Below are 24621 nucleotides of genomic sequence, written 5' to 3' on the forward strand. Positions count from 1 at the left end.
AATGAAAGAGTCACAGGCACTTTTATGAATCTGGTAAGTGCTTAAAAAAAGTAAGCGCTAATAACACACTTCTGCATAAAATTTTGTTTAGGGGAGCAAAGGTGGGGGGTGTCCAGGACCCCCAAGGGTTGGCAGCTGGCCCGCCGCCGCAGGGCGGTATCAATAACCCGAGGAATATCTTAAGGATGAACCGTGCGCACAAAGTGGACTGGAGGACACTTGAAGCCAGAATGATTCCTGAATAGTAGTTAATACACCTTTCGTTTTGACTTCAGGAGACTGGCCCCTACGTAGAGCTTGAAGAAAACCCGGCAAGTGGAGTTTTCCCGCAGGTCGGAGTCAGAGCCGGCGACGGCCGAGTAGCTGTTCTGCGCCTGCGCCGAATTACCCGCATGCTCAGTAGCTGAGGTAGGCTTGCCCTGCATCTGCTGGTGACCTATCCCAGGACGGTGAGCGCTGTTCGGGGCGCTGCCCGGGACCCGGTGCCTCATAAAGCCTTTTTGGTTACCCCTGAGGTGTTTCGTCTGACTTGGTCCCAGTCTTGTCACCGTAAGTAATTTTCTCCCCTTCGGGTCAGCACAAGAGCCTTAGGCAGATCTGGGTAGTTTATTCGTCCTCTCAACTCCACAAATACGAAGAGATTCAAGGGATTTATGTAAAATAATAATAATAAAAATTACGTCAGCCAGGGTGCCTCTCCAGATACTTCAACTTCGGACCTAGATTCTTGAGTGTCACTATTTTGATTTTTTTTATCCATGCTATTATCCATGTCCCTGGGTCTTTTTATGGCTCTATATTGTTGAAATAACAAGGCAAACCTGGACGGTGTTTAGTACACTCAAATGGAGAGACTGTCTTACGCCTAAAATTAAAATTCGTTAAATTAGCAGACGTTTTTCCTACTGTCTTTTCTGGTTGTAGACTTCCTTAATATGTTTGGATTCCCTGAAAATGTAGTTGTTAGTTTAAAAGGTGTGTATATTTTACTGCTCATAAGATTTTCAAAAAAAGAGGTTTCACCACTTTATATTGTTGGTAATAATGATCAGGAGGATTTTCCCTCACACTGGAGCCAACACTGGCCAAATTTTCTTACCTATGCTTGTCCTACAAATGAACAATCATTTCTCGTTGGTTTAGATTGCATTTCTTTCATAATTAGTGAAGTTGTGGGTTCCCTAGTGGCTCAGATGGTGAAGAATCTGCCTGCAGTGCAAGAGACTTGGGTTTGTCCCTGAGTGGGGAAGATCCCCTGGAGGAGGAAATGGCAACCCACTCCAGTATTCTTGCCTGGGAAATCCCATGGACAGAGGAGACTGGTGGGTTACAGCCCATGGGGTCACAGAGTTGAACACGACTGAGTGACTAACACTTGAACATGTCACTATTTAATGGCTTTTACTTTTATTTTTCTAAGAATTGCCTATTATTGGTGTCATTTACTCAATTTTATTGGATTATTCATCTTTTGCATATTGATATATGTAAGCCCTTTAACAAAAATTAGCTCATTTGTCTAGTATGTAATACAAAATTTTTTCTCACCCTGTCACTCATCTGTTTGTTTATGGTATTTTGGTTATATAAACATTTTAATTTTTATGCAGATTCATCAATTTATTCTATAATGGATTCTTGGTTTTAGTCATGTTTAAAAGTCCTTTTCCAAATTTATAAAACATTTCACTCATGTTTTATTCTTATGCTTTTATGTTTTCATTGTTTACTCAAAATCATGCTTTGGTCTGGAATATACAGTGTTATAAAGAGTACAAAAAGATTCCAACTTTTTTTTTAGATTAGTAATTAACTATGTTTTGCACAATTAACTTTCCTCCATGATTTAAATTACAACCTTTAGTGTATTTGGATCTAGCTCTGGAATTTGATGTCATTAATTTGTCTCTCAAATTCTGCCCAGGACTAAACTTATAATTACTATAATTTTATATCATATCCTATTTTGATAACTCGTGAGGAGAGTATCTCTGCCCATTGCTTTTTTTTCCGCTTTTTTTTTCTTTTTTTAAGAATTTGCTCAGTTACAGTCAGGTTCCAAAAGAGAAATAATCTTAGTATTTTGATTTGATTGGGAATTCATCATGTGTTTTAAGTTCCTAATCCTCATATGTCCACCACATTTATATTGAATTCAAGATGCCTCTCCCAGGCTATGGGAAGAAATGGATCATTTGATTTCTGTTATCTTTGTCCTTCTGAACGAGCCCGTTGACAATTATAAAGACTTCTTAAATGATAGGAGGTTAGGTTGATTGCCTTAAATGTCATACAGTTTTTTTCCCTGCGCTAAGCCTCAAGCCCAGAATATGGTAAAAAACAGCCTGAACTGTGTGTGATTCATGGTCATACTGGTTATCACTATACCCTCAGGCAAAATAATGTCGCAGAAGCTATAGGTATTTTTTGCCCTTAATGCTGTCCTAATGTCCCTGCAGGACAGTCAGTGATGAGAACAGTCATTGTAATAATGGTTAGCCAGCACCACTTAGTGTTCATCTTGGGCCTAGACTGATTTAATATTTATAACGACTCTATGTTACAACCTTATTGTTAGTTCCATATTACCGCTTGAGGCACAGAGAATTTGAAGTGGCTTTCCCAAGGTCACAAAGCCGATGTGTGCCAGAGCTGGGACTTGAACACAGCAGGCAGGCTCCAGTGCCTGTGTCTTTAACCCTTGCTGTTGTGTTGTTTAGTCACTAAGCCTTCTTTGACTCTTTGTGACCCCCATGGACCGCAGCATGCCAGGCTTCCCTGTCCATCACCAACTCCCGGAGCTTGTTTAAACTCATATCTGTTGAGTCAGTGATGCCATCCAGCCATCTCATCCTCTGTCACCCTCTTCTTCTCCTGCTCTCAATCTTTCCCTGTATCAGGGCCTCTAATCCCTGTACTGTTTTTGAATGAGCTTTCAGAGAGACATGCTCACAAAAGATAGTGTTTTAGGACCCAGAAGGTGCAAAACTGGTAGAGAAGGAAGTGCAGTGGATGTAATCTGAACTGCAGTAAGGAAGTAAAGAACTTGCAGAAGGAGCTTTTTGCCTTGCTTTGCCTTCACCTTTGCCATCAACAGGTAATTTTCACTTGGGGTGTGGGAGGGGACTTATCCTATCTATAATAGGAAGGTCTTTTACACATTTTGCAATAATATGATTAGCTTTATTTTCATTACACAAAGAGCCAAAACTCTGTTCATTTATTTAAAAAATACTTAAGAAAATTACTGGGGCTTGGGGATAGCCTAATATTTTATCAGTAGTTCAGTTTGGATCAAAGAAGTACTTCAGAGAAAATAGTAGAAATATTCTCTCCTTTGCTAACTGAAAGTGATTTGCAAAATCTCTTTATAAATCATGGTGCTTTGCATCCTGATTTTTTACATTCTTATAAAACTGGTATTTGTTTTAAAGGGTGATTCATAAGTATGGTGCATATTTTCTGAGGAATGTAGTAAGAAGACAAAGCCTAAAGCTGTTCTTTAGAAAGAAAATACTGTGGCCTTAGCAAGCAGAAAAGGAAGTGGTTTTAGTCATATATGAAGTTTGCCAAGGCTGGGATGGTTACTGAACTGGTTCAAAGGTAAATGATATCTGTGAAAAGTTAGAACACTATACAGTGTGGGAAAATGATCTGCCTTTCACAGGTGGCATTGTAAAACATGGGGACTGAAAGAGCTCACCAGCACATTAAAATATCCTCAGTGGTTAAGACACCTGGGGAGTAGAGATCAGCTACCTGAAGACTACTTTTTCCAGCACAGAAAAAATCAGTTCCATGGCTGGTCGTGGATATAAGGGAGCAGAGATAGATCAACAAAGTCTTTGCTAAATTATTTCTCCTGTTTTCTTCCTGAATTATTGCTGAAGTATTAATAGTAATCATTGTAAAGAGTTTTTCCACATGAGTGCTCAGTATGCCAAGAAAATGAATCTAACCTGATTATAATGTAATAAGGTAAACAAGATTTAGATACATAGAAACCCATTTTATTTTTATCTTAGTTCCATACTGATCCCAGTATGATATTCATTACATCAATTTCAGTTGTCTTCCTCCTGAGGCATTTCAACTGTTTCACGTGTTTACTGTCTCCATTATGTTCATAATCCCTGTGAACAGAATGTGAATGATAGAAAAAAAGATGTCAAGAGGTTAAAAAGTGCATCAAGTTAAATGTGCAGTCAGAAATTGGTGGAAAAAATGATGGCTATTGCTGAATTGAGGTTATTAATGTCCTTTCTATTCTGTGTTGTGTTCCCTTGTTGCATTGAAATCATGGTGACTTGATTTGGTCAGAAGTGGGAGAGTTTTTTGTCACAGATTGGTTCCCTCTAGGCCCAAAATACAAGACAAAACACAAGGATTGAGCACAAGAGGTTTATTAGGGAGTGTTCTCAGGATTCGTAATGGGAAGTGTGAAGGAGCTCGGAATGAGCCGGTGGGCAGTGGGGTGGGAAGTTGGGCCATGATGCAGCCCCGGCTAAGGCTCAGCCCGCCCAGTGGGCATTTAGAAGCTAGGGTGGCCCATTGGAATTGGGGCAGCAGCCCAGTTGCAGTGAGCAGTGGCCTTTACGTCTGCCTGTTGACCAGTTTCAGGTGAAATGACCCTTCTCAGATAAATTCCCGAAGAAAGGTGGCAGCTAAAGGCCATCTGTTGACAGCCCTTTCAGCAAATGGAGAAGTAAGTGATTTAACCTCAAAGGGGACGTGAGCGGTGTATTTCAGCATCAAAGCCATCAGTAAGGATGTACAGAAGAATGTGTATGTATAACTGAATCACTTTGCTCTACAGCAGAAATTAATACAACGTTGTCAATCAGCTATACTTTAATTTTTAAAAGTCAGTAAGATTGCAGGATTTGAATTGGTATTTTCAAAGAGGAATATATTTGATCCTGGTGGTGGTGTTTTAGTCGCTAAGTTGTGTCCGACTCTTGTGACCCCATGGACTATAGCCTGTCAGGCTCCTCTGTCCATGGGAATCTCCAGGCAAGAATACTGGAATGGGTTGCCATTTCTTTCTCCAGAGGATCTTCTCGACCCAGGGATAGAACCCTGATCTCCTGCATTGCAGGCAGGCAGATTCTTTACCGACTGAGCTACAAGGGAAGTCCCATGCTTGATCCTAAAGACTGTTTTTCCATATTTTTTGTTGGGCCAGGGGCTACATGACACTCCTCACTTTCCCAAATGATTGGTCTTCACTCCGATGACCTTGCTGTTTATTCTGTTTGTCTGCTGGTGAAGTGTTAGTTGCTCAGTCATGTCTGACTCTTTTCGATCCCATGGACTGTAGCCCACGAAGTTCCTCTGTCCATGGAATTTTCCAGGCAAGGATACTGGAGTGGATTGCCATTCCCTTCTCCAGGGGATTTTCCCTACCCAGGGATTGAACCCAGGTCTCCCGCATTGCGGGCAGATTCTTTACCATCCTAGTCACCAGGGAAGCCCCTGGTGAGAATGATAGTAAATTACCAGCAGGTGAAATTTTATTTAATGTCTAAAGGAATAGTCATTGGGTTTCAGAAACTAAATGTAATCACATGCAATCCCTCCCCTCTTTAACTATTAATACTTCCCATATAAAGGCTTCCCAGGTGGCAAAGTAGTAAAGAATCCGCCTGTCAATGCAGGAGACTTGAGTTCTGTTCCTGCATTGAAAAGAGGCAACCCACTCCAGTATTCTTGCTTGGAAAATTTCATGAACAGAGAAGCCTGACGGGCTACAGTCCAGGGGGTCGCAAAGAGTTGGATACGACTAAACACACACACACACATTTCACACACACACACACACACACACACACACACTTCCCATGTACACACACATCCCTTATGCTATTCATCCCTCTCTTGGCATTACCTGTTTTATAGACATTAGGTTACAGTATTTCACCCACAGCCCAACAAAATATTAGCTCTCATTAGGGCACATAGTATATTTTTAGCCCCTAAACCACCTTTTAATATACAGCATTTGCACATTACACACATCATACATCAGACATTTCACATGCTCATAGGCCTGAACCAGTTACCTCTATGCCTCAGAAATGTCCCACCTGCTGAGAAAAAGAATCCTGCTGGATTTATTGGGAGAGCTGATGCTAAAATGGAGCCTTTTCCCAAGTCTCTTTCAGTAGGTGTTTATTAGAGAATCTACACAGTTAACTGAAGCAGTCCCAAGGAAGAGCTCAATATCTGTGTGTTGAATTGAATTCAGGTAAATGAAACCAGCAGCTGGTTTTGAAAGTAACAGAACATTTCTCTTGATTTCCCTTCAGGGCCCATCATGGCATCCAGTCCCACTGTGTTGATGCGGTTGGTGGCTTCAGCATATTCTATTGCTCAAAAGGCAGGAACGATAGTCAGGCGTGTTATCGCTGAAGGAGACCTGGGCATCATTGAGAAGGTACTGAAAGTCCCATCTCATTTCATACGAACTTCATTATTGTTCACTGAGGTTTAGGTAAAAGGATGTACTAATCTAGACACACTAATAGTTGAAGTAGTCAGTGGCTTCCTTATGGAGATTGCAAGACCCTTAGTTCAAATGGGTTCCATTTCTGCTCTGAAAAAGACTCCAGACTTCCTACATCCAAAGCTTTTATTTGCATGACTGGGTCTTCTGACCACTGTCTAGCACCAGAGTGCTGGAACCAAACTTCATATCCTGAAATAATCTACTTCAGGCAGAGTCATGCTGTCCTTAGTGTACTTGACGTGTTTGGTCAAATCTGGCATTTAAACAAATATCCCTTATAATCAAAGATTTAGATTTTTTTTTTTCTTCATGAAAAAGAAACCTAAAGCAAAGTTTTTCTTTCCAGTATGATAACTAAAAACTTGGGTAAATTATCAGAAAGATAGTTTAGAGTGGTAGTTGATTCTTAAAAGAAGTCTCACCCTGCATGTGTTCTAGTTTAAAACATAATTTCTTCCACAGGACTTGTTATTTCACATGACAAATTTGACTTTTCGTCATAATCATTAATTTTTACCAAAGTGGGAAAATTTTAGGATATTATAAACATTTTGATGGTTTGAAATAGAGATGTAGTTTAAACATTCCTTTATGATAAGTCAAGCATCTACTTAAGGCTACTTGTATAAAAAAACAAGGACCTTATATACAAGTAAAAAAAAAAAACTTAGAAATAAGTTCCTGTGAACTAATTATAAGATTTTTAGCATAACTGCTTTTAAAAATTAAGACTAAAAATCACAAGAACAAATGAAGTAAATCTCATTTCTTTTTTTGATAGATTTATGGGCTTAATAGTATAGGAAAGAGATATAGAGGGTATTTTGATCTTGAAGTCAAAATTGATTTTGAATCAACCTTTTAAAAAAATGTTATAGTCCCTCATTTTCCGTTTTCAGAAAGTACTCAAGTTTTTTATAATATATAAATGACATCTTCCATCCCTTATCCTGAACCTTGGTTGATGTACTCATAACTCTGAACAATGTCAATGTTACCCCCCAATTTTTTTCATTATTCACTTTCAACCTGGATAAGGGTCACTGGTGACAGATCAGAGGATTCTGCTCTTAACTGTCTTTCTCTCTTTAGCCATTAACTTAAATATAGTATAAAAAATTTATTGAATGCATCTTTCCCGAAGTGGTGTTGAAGAGGAGGCTAAAAAAAAGGATGCTGATCAAATTTGTCAATAAAAATGAAGCTGGGAGGGCTAGTTAATGTATTGGATCACAGAATAAGTATTCAAAATAGTTGCCAGCTCTGAGAAAGACGGGCCAAATTCAACAAGATGTTACAATAGAAAAATTATAGAGTCCCATATTCTGTGTTCAAGTACTTAGGAGTGAGTCTGATTCAAATTTGTTTGAAAAAGAGGTTTTAGTTGATCACATACATGCTCAATGACAGATTAAAACATTAAAACAATGACAGTGTAAAACAGCTACTTTAAAAGGCTACTGATAAAAAAAAAAAAAAAGACTACTGATCTTGCTATCTTTTCTTTGTTATCGTTTTCTCTATTATGAAACATAGGAAGTGGAAAAAACTTGCAAAACGTACAAAATCATCTATCAGGTCACTACTGCCAATATTTTGGATCATATCTTTGCATATTTTTCCCTTAGTATCACTTACTTTGTTTAAATTGATTTTCCGTTGTGATTATATTAGATGGGCCACTTTGTAGTGTATAGCTAAAGAGTAGTAGAAATACAGTGTTCAAGTTAGAAAAAGAGATAATAGGGATTTCCTTGGTGATACAGAGGCCAAGACTCTGCACTTCCAATGCAGGGAGCACAGGTTTGATCCTTGGTCGAGGAACTAGTTACCATATGCTGCAGCTAAGGGTTAGCTTGCCATAGCTAAAAGAATTTACATGCTGCAACAAAAATCAAAGATCCTATGTGCTGCAGCTAAGACCTGACACAGCCAAATAAATAAAAACGTATTTTTTAAAAAAGAAAGAAAAGAAAAAAGATAATCACTTCACTGTCCTCTCTACTGGTCAGATACTCTTAGTACTTTATATCCACTTGTTGATACCTCATTTTAAAAGAGACAGGACAAAATCAGATTTGTCACACAAAATATCCAGAATGGTGAGGTCTGGCACTGTGTCAGTAGAAAGAGCAGGAAATGTCTTACCTAGCAAGTATTTGGGATAGCTTTCCTCATAGGGTTGAATGACTGTCATTGTGTCTTTTCCTCTGAAGTAATGGTTTCTAAACTTGACTGCTAAGTGAGTAATCTTCAATTTCAACAAACATTTCTAGTAGTTTCATTCCACAGTTGTTTACAGAGCACCTACTATGTGCCAGGCACAGTTCTTTAGGAAATAGAACAAAGTTCTCTGCCTTTGCAGCTTTGCATTCTAGCAGAATTGTTCTTTGCATTGAGATAAGCAGCAAACTTCACTGCGGCAGAAAAAAATTTGATTTTCACAGTCATTCCTTATCTCATTACAAAGTATTACAAACGTTCCTCCTGTTGAAGATAACCTGTAAATCCACCTAAACGGGCATGTATAAATTGTGACATATCCTAACTGGTTGAAAACAAGATAACAAAGTGGTCACTGTGTTTCATAAGTGTGGTTTTATAACATGTGGATTGAGTTGCATGCCATAGGTGAATTAGGTAGTGAATATTACTGCTGTTCACTTTCATATTTTTTATAGTTTAAAAATAAAAATTTTGAATTAAGAAATAATCATTCTGAGGACCTCTTGAATTATTAGAATTAGGATTAGTGAGTGAAATTTATAGAAGAATCCATATCAGAAATACTGTTAACTGCCTTGAAAAATGTATAAATTTCCTGTCTGTCAACCTACTTGAGCAAAAGATTAATGTAGAGATCTGATAAAAGGAATTTGTGAGCTGGGGCAGAAAATGTTCTAAATAATTTAAAAGCTTGTTTCCCAACTTTAGCCACTAGAAGTCCCATGAGGAAAACCAAGCCAAGAAACTAGCTGACTCATATGATGTTAAGCTCTGTCAGTCTTAAAACAGACTGTAATTTAAATGGATATAGATAATCACATGAGACATCAAAGAACAACTTATTTTTTTACTAGTTCTGCTAAAATGTACTTTCTTTGTTGCAGACCTGTGCAACAGACCTGCAGACCAAGGCTGACCGATTAGTTCAAGCAAGCATATGTTCTTCATTGGCACGGAAGTTCCCCAAACTAACAATTATAGGGGAAGAGGTAAGACTTGTCAGGGATACATACTGTGGTTTTTTTTTTTTTATCCCTGTTCACCATATGGATTTGTACTTGTCACTTTTTATACACTACTTTTATGATTGCAAGCATTATATTTTTGTGTTTTAACATAAAAATAACTGTGATGTTCCTTGGACTTTCAGGAGATGTCTGCTTTTAATATTTTGGTCTATTTCTAGACCAGATGTCTCAGTTCTTGACCACAGACAATATGGTTACGCTTGTGACATTCAGCATACAAAGTATAAGATGAACAGAATTCTCCAGCTTTGAAATAAAATGAGTTTTGTTGTCCCTGTTTTTTTTTTTTATTTAACACTTATTTGCCTATTTATTCAAAGACTAACACTGTGAAGGTGAAGGAATTGACATCTCATATATTTAAGAGTAAGACATAGCTGGTATCAGAGCCACTTGTATAGATAAGTGTATAATACTTAAACATTCTTTTGTTTTTAATCCTTGTTCAGGATAATGAAATTAGGACCCTTTGTAATCAACTTTGATGAGCCATATGTGATTTGTGTTTGCAATTTTATTCAGTTAGCTCTAAAAGCTCCAAATAGAAATGGTAAACAGAAAGAACTAGTGAAACCTATGATGCTGCATTACTGGTTACTGAGACAGAGGGTATTCTGTAAACAGGAAATAGCTTCGGTCATCACCAGTATTCCCTGCTTTAGGATCTGCCTCCTGAAGACGTGGATCAAGAGCTGATTGAAGATGGTCAGTGGGAGGAGATACTGAAGCAGCCGTGCCCATCACAGTACAGTGCTATCAAGGAGGAAGATGTATGACCCATACTATTACTTACCTCTCTATTAATTTTCTGTTTTTTTTGTAGTAAAGGCAATAAAATCTGCCATCATAATAAAAAGTTGGTAGTTATAAAAAACAGGGCAACCAGGAACCTGAAATCTTTTAGAGCCAACGTAGAAATGTCTGGCAACCACATGGGATGCCTCACCTGTTAATTTTGAGTTTATTGTCTCATTCTGTTGATTTCCTCTTCACTCTAAAACTGTTACTAAAAATAGGTTTGGGGGAATTCCCTGGTAGTACAGTGGTTAGGGGCTCTGTGCTTTCACTGCCGGGGCCCAGGTTTAATCCCTGGTTGGGGAACTAAGATACCACAGGCTGCATGGTATGGCCAATGATAATAATGATGATGATAATACTTTTAGGGAGAAAATCTAACTTGTTATTTAGTAGATTTGATAGTGACACTTTTCATGGGTAATTGGAACTGGAAAGTGATCACTGGAACTGAAATGGATCACTGCCTTATATTTTTGGAAGGCCGTAAAAATTATCCCCCTTGCTTTTTATAGTTGCTTAAATTAAATCTGTGACTTCAAATAGCTATTATACTTCTTTAATTTTCACGTTTTAGTTTATTTAACACACATTCGTTGAGCATATACTATGAGTAGGTGCTTTGTTCTGTGATATGGAGTATAGAAAGAAAATTCATGGTGTCTTCCATCATATGTATGCCCTCATAAATTCACATCAAGTGTTGTTAATTCTAGTGGTTCATGACTGCGTACCCTGAATCATATTAAAAGTCCTAAGAAGAGAGGATTTCTTGTCTATTCTATTTCAGTCTTATAAACGATTCATTTTTCTTGGCCATATATACAGTGTGTCCTTAAGATAGTCAAACTGTCATTATTTTTCCTAAATCAGCATTTATATATAAAAATGAGTAGCATCCACACAGCACATTTTTGGTGCCACTTTAAAGTTTTCCTTGTATCACGATCTGGAGCTCAGGATGTTCATGGCAATGTGTTGTAGTTGTTTAGGTGACAATAAACTTTTACCAGTTCAGCATTTTATATTTTAAAAAATTTTATTGAAATACAGTTGATTTATAGTGTTGTGTATCTTTTATTACAAAATACTTTTTTACTATTTTTCTTTGATTATTACAAAACTGATGACATTGGCTTAAGCCTCCCATAATTTTGGAAATGAAAAAGATAATTTTTAGTTCATCTATTTACATCAAATTTTTTTTTAATTTCTGTTTTTTTTTAGCTGCTCTGTGAGGCTAGCAGGATCTTAGTTCCCCAACCAGCAATCGAACCTGGACCCATGGCATTGGAAGTGAGGAGTCCTAACCACTGGACCATCAGGGAATTTCCACTTTTTAAATTTTATATGCTTAATTTGGACACATTCTCTTTTTTAGCTTGTGGTCTGGGTTGATCCTCTGGATGGTACCAAGGAATATACCGAAGGTTAGTATCTCTTTTACATTTGTCTTTTATATCTGTATTTGGCAGCAATAGGACTAGTATATGATGTCCAGCTCAAATACCAATCCCCCCAATACTCCACCAGTCCCACAACCCGAAGGTCCCATACACAAGAATAACTGACATTAAACCAGTGTAACCAAAGAGACTGTACTGAACCCCCAACTTTATTAGGTAGAAAAACAAGAGCATTGCTATACCACCTTGCTCTGCCATCATCCCATGGTGCGCATGCCTCACTCCCCTCCTCTGAGAACTGCTGTCTGTTCACAGCATCGCCTCTAAAGATGGGTTTTGAAACATAGTGCAATATTTCTCCCTCCTGAAATTATCTAAAATAAGCAGACTTAGAAAGCAGCAAATTAAAGTTGGCAACATTGAAGTGAAACGGACCAGGCTCAGAGCCAGAGTGGTAGATTTTAGGAGCACAGCATAAGCTTAGATCCTTATTTTTGAAAGAAAAATTAGCGTAGGTTTTCTTGTATTGGTTCTCAGCTTCATGGCTTAAAAAAAGAACATGTCTCATAATCCCTAGAAAAAACTTTCTCTGTCCTTGGATGAGACACATCTACAAGTGAATTCCGTAGTGTGTATGTCCAGGAAAGGTCTGTATGATCCATTGAGAAATAGGAGAGCTCTAGACAGAATCCCAGGGACGGGGGAGCCTGGTGGGTTGCCATCTATGGGGTTGTACAGAGTCGAACACGACTGAAGTGACTTAGCAACAGCAGTGAGTATAAGAGCACCTAAACAACTGGTTCAGATCTCAGCCCCCACGTCCAGAAATTTTGATTTACTAGTTCTGCAAAGGAGCCTAAGAATCTGTATTGAAAAATTGAGCCAGTTCGTTATTCTAATGCCATCTTTCCTGGTGGCTCACATGGTAAAGAATCTACCTGCAATACAGGAGACCTGGGTTTGATCTCTGAGTCAGGAAGATCCCCTGGAGAAGAGAATAGCAAACCACTCTAGTATTCTTGCCTGGATGACTCCATGGACAGAGGAGCCTGGTGGGCTACAATCCATGGTGTCTCAGAATTGGACACGATTGAGTGACTAGCACTTTGTTTCACTTTCATTCTGATCCTGCTTGTTAGTTCATCGTCCCCACTGTGAGAAATCTTAATTTAGAGGCTTGAAATGCAAATCTAGATGGTGATCCTGGAATCGAGAGTGATCTAGCAGGCAGAAGTGAGTCAGATGGTGATAGAGGGCAATGCAGAGGAATCTAATGATGGCTGTGGAGTTATGGCTGATTTACTTAATTGGTTTATGGATTATTACTAATGAGACTGTGTGTATCAATCAATTCAATTAAGTGGACATAGTTCCTACTCCTGTCCCTGGTCAGCACTCTCTTATAATTTGTGTATTTTGCCAGAAGTAGGTTTAATCAAGGATGAATCACTGTAAATTCCTTACCTGTTATTGCAAAAATAACTTGGGAGCCATTGATGTGCTGCTGATGAGTCATAATATGAATTATGTAATTGATATGAGTTTTCTTCTTTTTAGGTCTTCTTGACAATGTAACAGTTCTTATTGGAATTGCTTATGAAGGAAAAGCCATAGCAGGAGTTATTAACCAGCCATATTATAACTACCAGGTATTACTCTTAAATGATCCCAAATATTTTTTCAGATAGATAATTATGGTGTTCTATGATTCTTAATGCTATCTAATCTAGTGGTTTCTAGCTTGGTTGCACCTGCAGTCTGGGGGAACTTTTCAAAGGAAGGATTCCCAGATCACACCCCGGATGTACTGAGTCAGAACCTCTGGGGGTGATGATACCAGGAATGTGTATGTATTTATATATACAGACACACTGTATGTGTTGCATATATTTTTTTACATATGCCTATGATTCCAATCATAAGCAAAAGTTTGGGAATTACTGATATGGTTCTTGATTAGCTTGGTCATTGAGACACCTGATTTACAGGTGGTGCTTGAAGCACATTGAAGAAATGAACCATTTCAACCAGGAAAAGAGGCTAGCCATGTTGTTTTGCAGGTAATTCCACATAATGCCTAAATTATGGCCAGCATTAAATAAATATGCTCTTGCACTGTTTCCTCTTATTTTGTCTCTCTAATCTGCTTTGACTTTCTACTATACTCTCAAGAAATTGTCTTTTTCTAGAATTGTTGTTCTTCTAGAATAAGAGGCTAATGTACTTCCAAATCAGGAATATTACCATTAGATCACACGAAATGTTAAATGAAATTGTTGAAATAAAATACTTAAGGTATTAACATTAGTGTAACCTTGATCGATCTTTAGAGAAAAAAGTAACCAGAATGGGGACTATTACTTCTGAATCTCCAAATTGAGTTAAGAGCAGGATTTCTACTTCTCAGATAACTTTGGGTTTTTCCTACTGTGTATATAACTTTTTTAGTTATAATAATGTGCTTCTTAAGAGTGTCATGTAAACTTTAAAGTGAGCTAATACTGTTACTTAAAAGAGTGGCATTTAATTCATAGATAATATTGCAATGCATGGCACCATTTTTCAAGAAAAAGGTTTAGTGCTTTGGAGTTACTAAAAATTTCCATAATTTCTTTCTGAGATTAGAATACTTGTATTCACTTTCCACAGAACAATGAAAATCAGAAGTTAAGGGAACCCAGGAATGACACAAAGGTGAGAAAAATAGCTAGGCTTCTGGCTCCACTGGTAGGTAGAAAGTGGTACCCCAGGCAGCCAGTGTCTATGCCATTTCCCAGCTCATTTTCCCTTGTTCTTCTTTTCTCCTTTGTTACCTGTCCTTTACCACCTCTCCTTCTGTACACTCTCTTTCTCTTTGCCTCTTCCTTCTCTCTTGCTTATGCCTTAAAATTTGTTGCAACAAGGAGAAAAGTCGCTCATCTTTGTTGGTAGTTTTCAAGGCTGAATGTTCAACTTAAAACCTTCATCATTTATCAGGAGCTTCCTGTGTACTGCCAGACTCAAGGACCTACATGCATTATCTCATTCTAACATGCTCCATCATTCTTTAAGGACACCTTCATCCCCATTCAAAAGATGAGGACACTGAGACAAATCACTTGCCCTGGTTGGTCACTGGCAGATCTGGGGTCTAAACCACAGTCCACACTCTATACTGTTCTCTTAGTCACATAAAGGACTTTTCACAACAGACTGTACTATTGCTTCTAACAGATACTGAAGCTGGGAAGCACTCAAACTAAAAGAGCGTGGCAGAACCTGCTGTCGAGCTCAGGGAACTCTTCTCGGTGCTCTGCAGCGACCTAAATGGGAAGGAAATCCAAAAGATCGGGGACACGTGTATGTAGAGCTGATTCCCTTTGCTGTATCGCAGAAACTAACACAACGTTGTAAAGCAGCTATCCTCTGATAAAAACTTTTAAAAAGAGAATTCTGAACAGGAAATAAAATTTTTAAAAAAAGAGCATGGCATCGTGCAAAGAAACCCAGTCTGTCTGAACATCAGAGCTAGCTCGTTAACCATGATGAATCTTACTTATCTCATCAGTAAGATGGATGTGCTAGCCTTTATGATATCCAGACAGTTGGTGTGGGGACCTTGAATGGGAGAGACAGTGAGAGAGGCTGAGAGATCAGGAGCTCAGAGGGAGGCTAGCCGGCTGCCTCGTGGGGTTTGCACTTACCTTGCCAGGGCGCCAAGAGTCCAGGGTCCCATTCTCTTTGCCTTCATGTTTATTTACACAGGGCATGTGAGTTTTCTAGGGCCCAGAATACTCACGTATGTCCCCTTTTAAGTATGCTTTCCTTTCTTTTTCAGAATGACTAGAGAGCTAAATTAATAAGTAGGGTTTAAAAAAATATTTTTATTTATTATTTTTTAAATATTTTTAATTTTTTGGCCCCACAACATGTGGGATCTTAGTTCCCCAACCAGGGATCTCACCCATGCCCCCTGCATTGGAAGCATGGACCTTGACCACTGGACCGCCAGGGAGGGCCCCATTAATAGGTTTCTTGAGAGTATGAAGTTGGTCGCTGCAGTTGAGCTGAAGTGTAATGAGCACCCGGAGCCCATCAGTACTCTGAAAAGCCCAGCCTCACCGTAGACGCGAGAGCAAACAGGAGAAGCAGGCGAGCATGCGCTGAGCCCCAGCGCCTGTTCTTTGGTTGTTCCTCTGTTGCCCATTTGCAGAGTGCTCTCAGCACTTTGGAGGCCAGCCTCCTCGCCTGTAAAGAACCACCTCGCCAGTGACACGCCCCTCCCGCAGGCAGTCAGTCCATTTCCAGTGACTGATGATTGGACCGATGTAAAGGCCTGGCATTTCATCCCGGTCTGGGATATGTTCTCCCCAGTGTGGTACAACCCTGAGGAGCCGTTCGGGCTCCAGAGCGCCCCCTGGGGTCGGCTGCAGCTGCGGTCGGATGTGCATCACAGCTGTTTCTCCCTCTGCCCACTGACACCACCTCCCCGCCTTTGCACAGCGTGGATCCCAGGGGCACTCCTTCATAAACACCCGTCTTAACTCAGAGCCCGCTTCCCGGGGAATCCAGCTCTGCAACCCAAGCGTCTTTCACTATAACAGCACCCAGAGTACTACCGTAGGGTAAATAAGATGGTGTGTGTGAAAGCGTTTTGACAAGCGCGCTGCGGCAGATAGTCTAGTTCAGTGATGACAGATAATTGGCTTTGAACACAGACGAGCCTCAGTTTGATTATCATCTCCCTAGAGTCCTTGGAGAAGTAAACGACAACCCACTCCAGTATTCTTGCCTGGAAAATCCCATGGACAGAGAAGCCTGGTAGGCTACAGTCCATGGGGTCGCAAAGAGTCAGACATGACTGAGCGACTTCACTATACTGTATACTGTAGAGTCCTTGGTCAGGTTACCGAATGATTCCAAAACTCCTTTTCCTCATCTGTAAAATAAGGATGATAATACCTGCTACATGGGACTGTTCCGAGGATTAAATGAGATAATACATGTAAAGCTCTTAGTATGGTGCCTGGTACATGTTTAGGTATTCAGTAAAAAATACATGTCTGTATATCCACTGTATTGCTATAATGATATTTCTATGACTTTGTGTTAACCATTGGGCATCAGGTTTAGTTTCCTTGAAATACAGGTTATGTTTTTCTATGCAAAGTCTATCATTATAATAATATGGTTGAAAATTCTTTGAGCTCTGCAAAGGAAAATACAGATTCTGGGATTGCATTGTCATTGTCATTTTACCACCATAATTGTCAGTAAAGCTTTTTAACCCTGACCCCATTATCCATGGCCGCTTTTCAGTATTAGCCTCTTCAGTCACTTTGTCTCTATAGCAGCCAAATATATTATCACCATTTCCTGTTCCCATAGTAATGTGATCCCTGTTGTTCCTTGGACAATGAAAAGTAATCAATACATGGTATTTCATTTCCTGGGAATTTATGTACCTTTTGCAAAACAGCTCTTTGCAAATACAATAATGAGGCTGTTGGATAACTCTTAAGAGGACCAGGAATCAGTATGTGATATTGCCTTTCCTGAAGACTCCAGGCAATAACCAGAAGTTTCTTTCCATACTTTTGAAGTCCAGTTATTATTATTATTATTATTATTTTTTTTTTTTTTGGCTGGGCTGCATGTCTTGCAGGATCTCAGTTCCACAATCAGGTACAGAAACGACCACAGCAGTGAAACCCAGATCCTAGCTACTAAGCCACAAGGGAACTCCCAATTATTAACCAAAACAACAATGAGAATAATCAGTTGATCTTCTGAAGAAAATTTCTTCGTCAATGATACTGTTTTGTACTTTATAACATTACCATTTTTTTAAAATCATGCTGCTAATATAACTAAATGTTTTATTTACAATGAACCTTTTTCTCTAAGTGATGATAAACAAGCTTTGCTGTTGTTTCATCCATTTACACAGGCAGGACCAGATGCTGTGCTGGGAAGAACTATCTGGGGAGTTTTGGGTTTAGGTGCCTTCGGATTTCAGCTGAAAGAAGTGCCCGCCGGCAAACACATCATCACAACTACCCGGTCCCATAACAGCCAGTTGGTTACGGACTGTGTCACTGCTATGAACCCTGATGATGTGCTGAGAGTGGGAGGAGCAGGAAATAAGGTATGAAAATCTGTCCATCATCTCCTCTGAAATGCAACTGAATCATTGAAAGAAATAACTGAGCTTTTACAAAATGTGAAATCAGAGTTTGGGAGAAGAGAAGAAAGATCATTATTTGACATTAAAGACACATTTCAGCAACATTTGATTTTTTTTTTTTTTAATGTTGTGGTTCAAGTCTTTTTTAATCTAAAAGAGTTCAGTGATAATATAGGTCATTTGCATAAGACCCCATGCCTGTTGCTGGTCCTTATTTTCTCAAGGACCTTCTTGGATTACTTCCTAGGTCGTCTATAGACTCTAAGGATGGGCCTGCCTGCCCCTCCCTGGATGCCTCCCCCATTCATTCATCTAGGCCCACATCCTGAGAACATGGTGAAGTGAAACAGTTTGATCTCCATCCCTGATCTCCTCTCATCTGATTGCCCCTTGGTTATCATCATGATGACATCCTTCAGGTGCCTCAAATTCAGCTTCCCCAGTTGGAGCGCATCCTCTCTCTCTGCCTGCACCCAGATGTGTTCCACTCTCTACTTACTGTCTGCTTAATGGCATTGCCATTTTCCTAAGTGTTCTAGCCAGACACCTGAAAGTCATCATGTCCTCCTCCCTTCCTCACATCCTATCAATCTGATCCTACTTATAGATCTTTTTAATTCTCCCCTAAAGTCTCGTCCATCTCAACTGCCAGTGCCCTAGTTGAAACCTATCATCATCCCACATCCAGACTTTCCAGCAGCTTCCAGAGTGGTTCCCTGTTCAAGGCCATGTCCTCATAGTGCCACTAGAGCGATGAAAACTCACAGCTTATCATGGCACTCCCCTGCACCACATCCCTGGGTGATTCCACTTCACAGCAGTTGAGAATGGGATGTAAATTCTTCTATATCCTGACACCCAAATGCCCCCAAGGATGTGTATTTCCCACTTGTGTGTCTGGGGAAACATGATAAATATTTATTGAACTGAATGGAATTCATTTTTCCTCCCCTACCCTTTGGAAGTGGGCTTCCCTCGTGGCTGAGATGGTAAAGAATCTGCAATGCGGGAGACCTGGGTTCAGTCCCTGGGTTGGGAAGATCCCCTGGAGGAGGGCATGGCAACCCCTTCCAGTATTCTTGCCTGGAGAATCCCCATAGACAGAGGAGCGTGGTGGACTACAGTCCATGGAGTTGCAAAGAGTCGGACACAGCGTGAGCGACTTTGTGAGCGACTGGGCACACACACCCTTTGGAAGCAACAATCAGCTATTTCTAGATTTTCCAAAAGCATTTGCTTCTAAGAGGGTGAAAATTGGAAGTAACAGTATTTTGAAAAAAATTTTTAAACATCTCAAAGTAAAAATATATTCCTGGTATTCCCTGAAATATGATTTCTCTTTACTTCTACTTTTGTAACTACAAAACCCATTACCTCTTTTATTCCCAAAGGGTACCATTCCCCGTTGGAGCAAAGTCCCCATCCTGCTCAACCTCCCACCTCTTTTTCTTCTGTGAAAAGACCTTGTTGGGCCGTTCTTAACTTTTTTTCATCAAGGACTTCTTTGAAAATCTAATGAAAGTTACAGCTAGCTCCTCTTCTCTCAAAAAATATTCCTGGCATAGTTCTTGGCACATAATAAAGACTTGACACAGATATCTTCAAAGGAAGAGAAAGCTTTTACTCAGAAGTCTACAGCAAGGTTTAATGGTTTGAAGGTGTTCTTGAATACAGTAATCCTAAAAAGAATAGCTGGTTACCTTGTGTTCACTGAGGTTCTCCTCATTCTCCTGAACTGGTCTTTTCATCTCAATATTTGCAGTCTGAATTTTACAGTACTAGTTATTTCACAGTGTAACCAAAAAATAAGCCAAGTGGCTAATGAGGGTCTGATAGGAAGCTTCTGTTTAGAGTCACACAGTTTCTATTGGCAACCTTATTTTTGTATGAATATTACAGGTATTAGTAATACGAGTCTTTTAAAATTCACACTTTGAAATAGTAACAGATATGATTCTAAAACATGGCTTCCCAGGAGGCTCAGTGGTAAAGAATCCACCTGCAATGCAGGAGACGCAGGAGGTGCAGATCCGATTCTTGGGTTGGAAAGATTCCCTGGAGAAAGAAATGGCAACCCACTCCAGTATTCTTGCCTGGAGAATTTCATGTTCAGAGGAGCCCGGTGGGCTGCAGTCCATGGAGTCAAAAAGAGTCAGACATGACTGAGCATACACATACACGTGAATCCTAAACAAAGACTTATGAAACTGCTTGTTGGATTAGTCAGCATCACACATCTATTAGAACTTATCACAACTTATACATTACTGTGCTGGTTGATATTTCTGTCTTAATCTTTACACAATAATGGTCAAATTTTTACAAGATTAAAAACTTTACTTTTTCTACAACAAAATTTATATTGCTTTCACAATAAGAAGAAAAACAAACAACATAAAAAACGGAAAACTTTATTTTCCTGACTTGGAATATGAAGACGCTTCAGATATCCTCCTTATTTGACTACTTCCCCCCCGCCCCCAGATCACTGTATAGTTACGCATGTACTCTGTATGTTTCTTCATAATACTCGTGTCATTTATACCTGCTGAAGGCTTTAACCTAAGTTGAGTCTGACTGAGGGATCGAAATGCTTGAGAAAAAAAAACTGGCAGTTTCTCTTTAATGGTGCCTCAGTCATTTCATGGTCAAGGGATCATTATGCTCTTAACCTTACAGATAATTCAGCTGATTGAAGGCAAAGCCTCTGCTTATGTATTTGCAAGTCCTGGATGCAAGAAGTGGGACACCTGTGCTCCAGAAGTCATTTTACATGCTGTCGGAGGTTAGTCCATTTTATTTGGGGGAATTACAGGTTTTATACAGTTTTCATGTTATGCTCGGACATAATATTTCAGTAGTATTACTTGACCTGGACTCTTAAAATGTAAATGATAGAAGGAAAGTTAGAGATTATACAGTCCAACCCCTGCATTTTATATGTAAGAGAGTAGATTTCCAGAAAATTCATTCTTTAGTTAGTTTCTCCTTTGGACCTTGATCTGCACATAGTTAACGTAATGAAACCCTTATTAATTTATGGCTTTAATGCTTTTAGGGTTTTTTCCCTTGACAAATAGAATTATTTATTGTGATTATCCTCACCTCAGTTAGTTTCTTCTAAGCCAGTATTGGTAAATGTCTCAGGGCTAATGCTGAAAATCATAGACTTGGAATTTTTTTTCTGACTGACTCCAAAAACACGACAGATACATACATAGCAAGATGATTTTTCACATTCAGATAGACTTCAGATCACATCTGTATTGGGGAAGGGGGTGCCACAACTCGTGGCTTATGGGATATTAGTTCCCCAGCCAGGAATTGAAGCCACAGGCTTCCCTTGTGGCTCAGCTGGTAAAGAATCCACCTGCAGTGAGGGAGACCTGGGTTCGATCCCTGGGTCGGGAAGATCTCCTGGAGAAAGGAAAGGCTACTGACTCCAGGATTCTGGCCTGGAGAATTCCATGGACTGTATAGTCCATGGGGTCACAAAGAGTTGGACACAAATGAGCAACTTTCACAGCAGTGGAAGCACAGAATTCTAACCACTGGATTGCCAGGGAACTCCTGTGATCACATCAACTCTTAAACGCTTGATTTTCGGTCTGTCATTTCTCCTGGTACTTTATTGCATCAATGCCTCACTAGCACATTACGTGACAGGGAAGTTAAACAGTCCCAATCCATTTTCATTCTCATTCAGACTTCCCTGGTGGTCCAGTGGTTAAGACTCTGCACTGCCAATGCAGGGAATGCAAGTTCAGTCCCTGGTTGGAAAACTCTGCTTACACGTCCTGCAACCGAGCCTGCCCACTGCAATTACCGAGCCCATGCCTGACTACTGGGGAAGCCGGTGAGCTGCAGTGAAGACCCAGTGCAGCTAAAAATACATTTTAAAAGGGGGGAGGGGCTGGCAGGAGAAAATTCAAAAAACAAAAAAAATGTTATATGAAACTGTAATATGACACAGTTATATTTTATGAGCATACTTCACTTAAACTCTTACCAAATAAAGTGTTACTGATAAATGGTAAAATGAAGAAAATACTTTAGAAAGCAGGAAATGTGAGTGATGGAATATAATCAATAAGAAAATAATCACTCCAGAAAAAGAGAAATTAATTGATACCAAGAAATATAAATTGAAAAATTCCTGTTTTGTAAACCAGATTTCTCTAGGGCACAGTACCGGTTATTACCTGAATCTCATTCTTGTCTTTCAGAGGAATGTAAAAAGTTTCCCTCTTCCCATTGGGCATCCTGGATGGTCCTGTGGTTAAAACTCTGCACTTCCAATGCAGGGGTCATGGGTTCAATCCCTGGTTGGGGAAATAAGATCCCGCATGCTGCACAGTAAGGCAAAAAAAAAAAAAAACTAAATTATTTTAATCAAGGAGGAAAAAATAATGACAGCCTTTAGTTAGTCTTAAATTGCAAGTGAAATTAACACTTAACCTTTGCAGTCCTTCCTCATCTTCCTTATTTTATCCAGCATTCATTGTATATTATTACATAGGGAGGCAAGAAACACTTAGATGATCTGATCAGTCACTGACGTTGTATTGATGTTTTTTCCGCAGGCAAGTTAACCGATATCCATGGAAATGCCCTTCAGTATAACAAGGAGGTGAAGCACATGAACTCAGCCGGAGTTCTGGCCACACTGAGGAATTACGACTATTATGCAAGTCGAGTTCCCCAGTCAATTAAAAATGCACTTGTTCCTTAAAGGGAAATCTCTTCAACTCAGCCAGGAGAAGGACTTGGTTCTCAAAAATAATACATTTTAAAACTAATTGAATGGAATTTGAGCTCCACTTTTACTTCATTGTTGATCACCAGTTTACATTTGATTACTTAGAAGTATAAAATAGAATTTTTAAATGTCCTGGTAAATCAATCACCCAGACCAATTTTGACATCTGGAAAATTTGCAAGGTCACTCTGTGTCACATTTCTTTTCCTCCTTTTATTTGGAGCATTGAAAGAAAAGTTCATTTCCAATTGGCTGTCCTGATCCATTGTTGAATCAACATTCCTATTTTGTAAACCAGATATCTCTAGGGCACAGAACCAGTTGTTACCTGAATCTCATTCTTGTCTTTCAGTGTAATGTAAAAAGTTTCCCTACTCCCATCCTGACTACATTAAAATGTCATTGTATGTGTTGAAGAAACAGATTTTAGAGAAATGTTTCTTTATAATAAATTATTTACTTTTAGCTCTTTCTGTTATTCACCAGCTTTTTTTGTCTCGAGTATTTGAAAATGATATATTTTCTACTGTGGGCATTACTTTAATCTTATGACATCATAATGCAGCCTAACTGTGGAAAATTAGGTAATTGACCCTATTCCTTCCAAAGGGAGATATAATATAAGCTCTAAAAATTATTTGGACATTCTGCCTACGTTTTTATTTTTTAAGTCTCTGTCCCATGCTTTTAAATAAATTTTTCTGTTATTGGATTAAGCAATTGGTTTAAATTAATCATCCCCTAATCCACTAATCCCCTAATCCCCTAATCCAGGTAATGTCAAAATTACCTGGGAAGCTTTCCAGAAAATATGAATTCACAGCCCAGTGATTTTGATTCTTTGTTGTCATCCTGCATATTACTTTAATACGAGTGAAAGTTTTACACTTAACTCTGTATTTCCAAAATAAGATCATTAACACCTTTGAACAGGGTATGTCCATATGACGATAATGATATTTGGCTTACCCTAACAGTTTTAACTGCATATTTCCAGTATTTCTTACAGAAACTAAATTTTTATTCACTGTATTTTCATTTTATATTTCACTGGAGTATAGTTGATTTACAACATTGTATTAATTTCAGGTGTGCCACAAACCCATTCAACTATACATATACATGCATTGGACTTCTTTGGTGTCTCAGACGGTAAAAAAATCTGTCTGCAATGCAGGAGACCTCGATCTGTGGGTTGGGAAGATCCCCTGGAGGAGGGAATGGCAACCCACTCCAGTATTCTTGCCTAGAGAATTCCATGGACAGAGGAGCTTGGCAAGCTACAGTCCTTGGGGTCCCAGAGTCGGGCAAGACTGAGAGACTAACATGCACACACATACATACATAGATTCTTTTCCCGTATAGGTTATTACAGGGCATAGAGCAGAGTTCCCTGCGCTATGGAGTAGGTCCTTGTTAGTTATCTATCATATATATAGTACTGTATGTCTGTTAATTCCAAGATCCTAATTTGTAATATCCCTCCCACCCCATGTTTCCCCTTTGGTAATCATGTTCAGTTCAGTTCAGTCAAACTGAACTGAATATCTGTCGAGTTGGTGATGCCATCCAACCATCTCATCCTCTGTTGCCCTCTTCTCCTGCCTTCAATCTTTCCCAGCATCAGGATCTTTTCCAGTGAGTCAGTTCTTTGCATCAGGTGGCCAAAGTATTGGAGCTTAAGCTTCAGCATTAGTCTTTCCAATGAATATTCAGGACTGATTTTCTTTAGG

The 24621-nt window shown here is 39.2% G+C and overlaps 1 protein-coding gene across 4 annotated transcripts; it reads left to right on the forward strand.

Annotated features, from left to right (window-relative positions):
* The first annotated feature begins 389 nt into the window (after nt 1–389).
* Nucleotides 390–23604, forward strand: BPNT1 (3'(2'), 5'-bisphosphate nucleotidase 1). 4 transcript variants are annotated; one of them, XM_070474497.1, is made up of 11 exons: nt 390–549; nt 4615–4705; nt 6309–6436; nt 9619–9723; nt 10425–10532; nt 11939–11987; nt 13521–13612; nt 14613–14657; nt 17893–18090; nt 20809–20914; nt 22713–23604. In XM_070474497.1, the coding sequence occupies exons 3-11, from the start codon at nt 6317–6319 to the stop codon at nt 22859–22861; spliced, it is 972 nt and encodes a 323-aa protein (XP_070330598.1). In that variant the 5' UTR covers nt 390–549; nt 4615–4705; nt 6309–6316; the 3' UTR covers nt 22862–23604. The 4 variants fall into 4 exon arrangements, with proteins under 4 accessions (XP_070330598.1, XP_020762506.1, XP_020762507.1 ...); XM_020906847.2 differs by lacking the exon at nt 4615–4705 and having other exon boundaries at nt 391–549; XM_070474496.1 differs by lacking the exons at nt 390–549; nt 4615–4705 and adding an exon at nt 2999–3097.
* Nucleotides 23605–24621: the final 1017 nt, after the last annotated feature.

Source organism: Odocoileus virginianus, chromosome 11 (assembly GCF_023699985.2).
Source record: "Odocoileus virginianus isolate 20LAN1187 ecotype Illinois chromosome 11, Ovbor_1.2, whole genome shotgun sequence".
Taxonomy (NCBI): domain Eukaryota; kingdom Metazoa; phylum Chordata; class Mammalia; order Artiodactyla; family Cervidae; genus Odocoileus; species Odocoileus virginianus.